Genomic DNA, 2554 nt, shown 5'->3' on the forward strand with positions numbered 1-2554 from the left:
ACAGGTACCTTGTGGAAGCAGCTCCGCACGGGCTCACGGCCCCGGGTGCAGTTTGCAAACCTTGTCTTGAAACGGGGAGATCCCTGACGGGAGGTGAGGAGGGACCCAAGGGGTCAGTCTGGTGGCACTGGGGCACTGTGTAACCTCACGGACATCCCTCCCACAGCAGGGTGCTTTGCTGTTCCCTCTCCCTCCCGTTTATCACATAGACCCGCTGTAAAAGGGGTTTGGTGGTGGGTTTCTGAGCTGGCACCGCAGTGGTGTGCGCCGGCGTGGGTCAGGGCCACTCCTGCACCCGTGGCTCTTGTCTGTGCTTGTCACTGGGATGCTCAGGGAACAACTTAGGGGAAAGATCATGTCCATGTTCTCTTCGGCAATCAGGTGCTGGTATCCCTGCAGCCTGTTGCAGCCACCCCATGCACGGCCAGCGTTGCTTCTGGTATGGGATCAGCAGCTGAGGCCGCAGCATCGGGATTGCAGCTGGGCAATACCCAGCCTTCCTCCAGGGCAGGGACCATGGAGAAAATTCCCGTCCAGGCGAGTGGCAGGGGGGGCCAGCCAGCCGCCCCGGGCAAAGGGGCAGGGCTGGGTTTCCCGGCAGGTTTTCCCTTGCAGGTGGCTGTTCAACCAGGCGGTCTGCACCCTCTACGCCTTCTGCGGGGTCTTGTTCGGGCTGTGCAGCCTCACCAGCCTGACGGTGCTCAGCACGGTTTGCTGTCTGAAGGTCTGTTACCCAGCATATGGTAGGTGCTGGGATGCATTATCTGATCTATACTTAACACCCCCATCTGTTAACATAACCCTTTTGTTTTTTTTCCTGGCCACATCCACCTCTTCTGGGAAAGCTTTGCCCTAGAGCAACCTATTTCCAGTCACTACACCGGTGCAGCAGTCTCTGGAGGCTTTTGTCACTGGTATATTCATCCCCCCTCCACCTGTGTGGGGCTATCGAGCCCCAGCATCCTGTGCCTCGGTGCCCATGCCCTGTGCATGCATCTCAGACGTCCCCTACTTCACTCGGGGGCTTGGGAGCATCATCCAGAAACGTGTCAAGGGGTTTGTCCTCCCTCTGTAGAAAAGTCCCAGCTGCTGTATCACAGCAGGTTGCAGGGTTTTGAACGGCCGTACACAGACTTGAGCTTAGCCTAGAGCAGACTCTGCATCTGGGAAGCCACAAGCTCTGGCAGTGCAAGAAGAGCTGCTTTCCCTTATCCCTGGTGGGACAGCCATAGGCCAAATGTATTTAATTCACTGAAATAATTAATACAGGAGGGCCGGGTTTGCAGTGTTATAGCTCACTTCTGTAGCCCTGTTTTCACCTGGACCTCATCCACAGAGCTAATGTGAATGTTTGCATCTCTAAGCTTGGGCACCAGCTCTTTGTGGCGGGCATGCACGGCAGGGAGCACCCACTGCAGAGGGCACCTGAGGAAGCGAGGCGACCTGGGGATGTCCCCTACACATTTACAGCTTCTCCTCTTTAGAGTTCCTTCTTAATTTCCTCAGCTCAGCTGCTAGTCCTCCATCTAGCATAGATCTTCAGAACAGACTTTGGACTAAAGACCAAAAATAGAAACAAAATGGGAAATCAAAGATATTAGTTTGATTTGCAGACCAGCACCCCAGGGTGCATCCTCACCCCCTCACCCCTGGCTCGCTGCCTGCCTGCCCCAAGCCTGCGGCTGTTGCCAGCCACCAACCTGCTTTGTCCCCAGCAGCTCACAGTGCCTCAAGGACCACGCTGGAGCAGAGTCACCTTGGTTATGTGCCAGCACAACACCTCGGGAGATCGCTAAAAAGGTGGAAGGAAAGATAAGGGTAAAAGTTGGCTGTTAAAAGGCAGCCCAGGTACCGGTGGCTTTTCCCAGTGCTTGGCAGCCTGGCACGTTGAGCTTATCTCCCTCTGATGCCCCTGCTCATTTTCTGTGAGGACATGGCTAATCTCAATGTGCTTTTAATTGCTTGGTTTCAAAGAAAAACGTTACTCCTCTGTATGGCTGAAGATTTAGCACTTTATACTGAGCTCTTAGAAGATCAGGGAGTTTTAGATTTGATGGAGGATAGGACAAAAATGAAAAAGCCACCTCCTCCCCCGTGCTTCACTCTGCCAAGGAGGAAAAGGTCCTTCAAATGACAGTGTCTGGGATGGCTTTGAGCAGTCCCAGAGCCAGCAATCCCTGCCCCATGCATGGGCTGCTGCAGCCAGGCAGCCTCCCTCCCTCCATCCCTCCCTCCCTCCCGGCTGCCCACGGGGCCGTGGGTGCAGCCGTATCCCCGCGGGGCCGTGGGTGCAGTGTCCCCCTCCACGCCACACGACCTCCCAGCAATTCCTCCCGAAGCCGAGAGAGGCTGCACCACTGATTCTGCCACTTGCTGCACGGATTGTGGCAAACCCTTACATTTCTCTTGGCTCCTTGCTCTGGCCACCCACCCAAGGGGACGGGAGGATGTGGGCAGCACCTCCCACCCTGCCCGGGTGGCCCTGTCTGTGTCCCAGGGCGGCTGGCCTCGTCCCCGGTGCCTGGATGTGTGGGGGGCTTGGGGGCACAAGCCC

At 56.5% G+C, this 2554-nt stretch overlaps 1 protein-coding gene across 1 annotated transcript in view; it reads left to right on the forward strand.

Annotated features, from left to right (window-relative positions):
• Window positions 1-2554, forward strand: part of LOC104163588 (opsin-5-like) — a 6849-nt gene that overhangs the window by 2685 nt on the left and 1610 nt on the right. The window contains exon 3 of the mRNA XM_009702641.1: window positions 602-747. Within this exon, the coding sequence (XP_009700943.1) occupies window positions 602-747 (146 nt within the window). The remainder of the gene's footprint in view (window positions 1-601; window positions 748-2554) is intronic.

The sequence above is a fragment of the Cariama cristata genome, unplaced genomic scaffold (assembly GCF_000690535.1).
Source record: "Cariama cristata isolate BGI_N322 unplaced genomic scaffold, ASM69053v1 scaffold30216, whole genome shotgun sequence".
In the NCBI taxonomy this organism is placed as follows: Eukaryota; Metazoa; Chordata; class Aves; order Cariamiformes; family Cariamidae; genus Cariama; species Cariama cristata.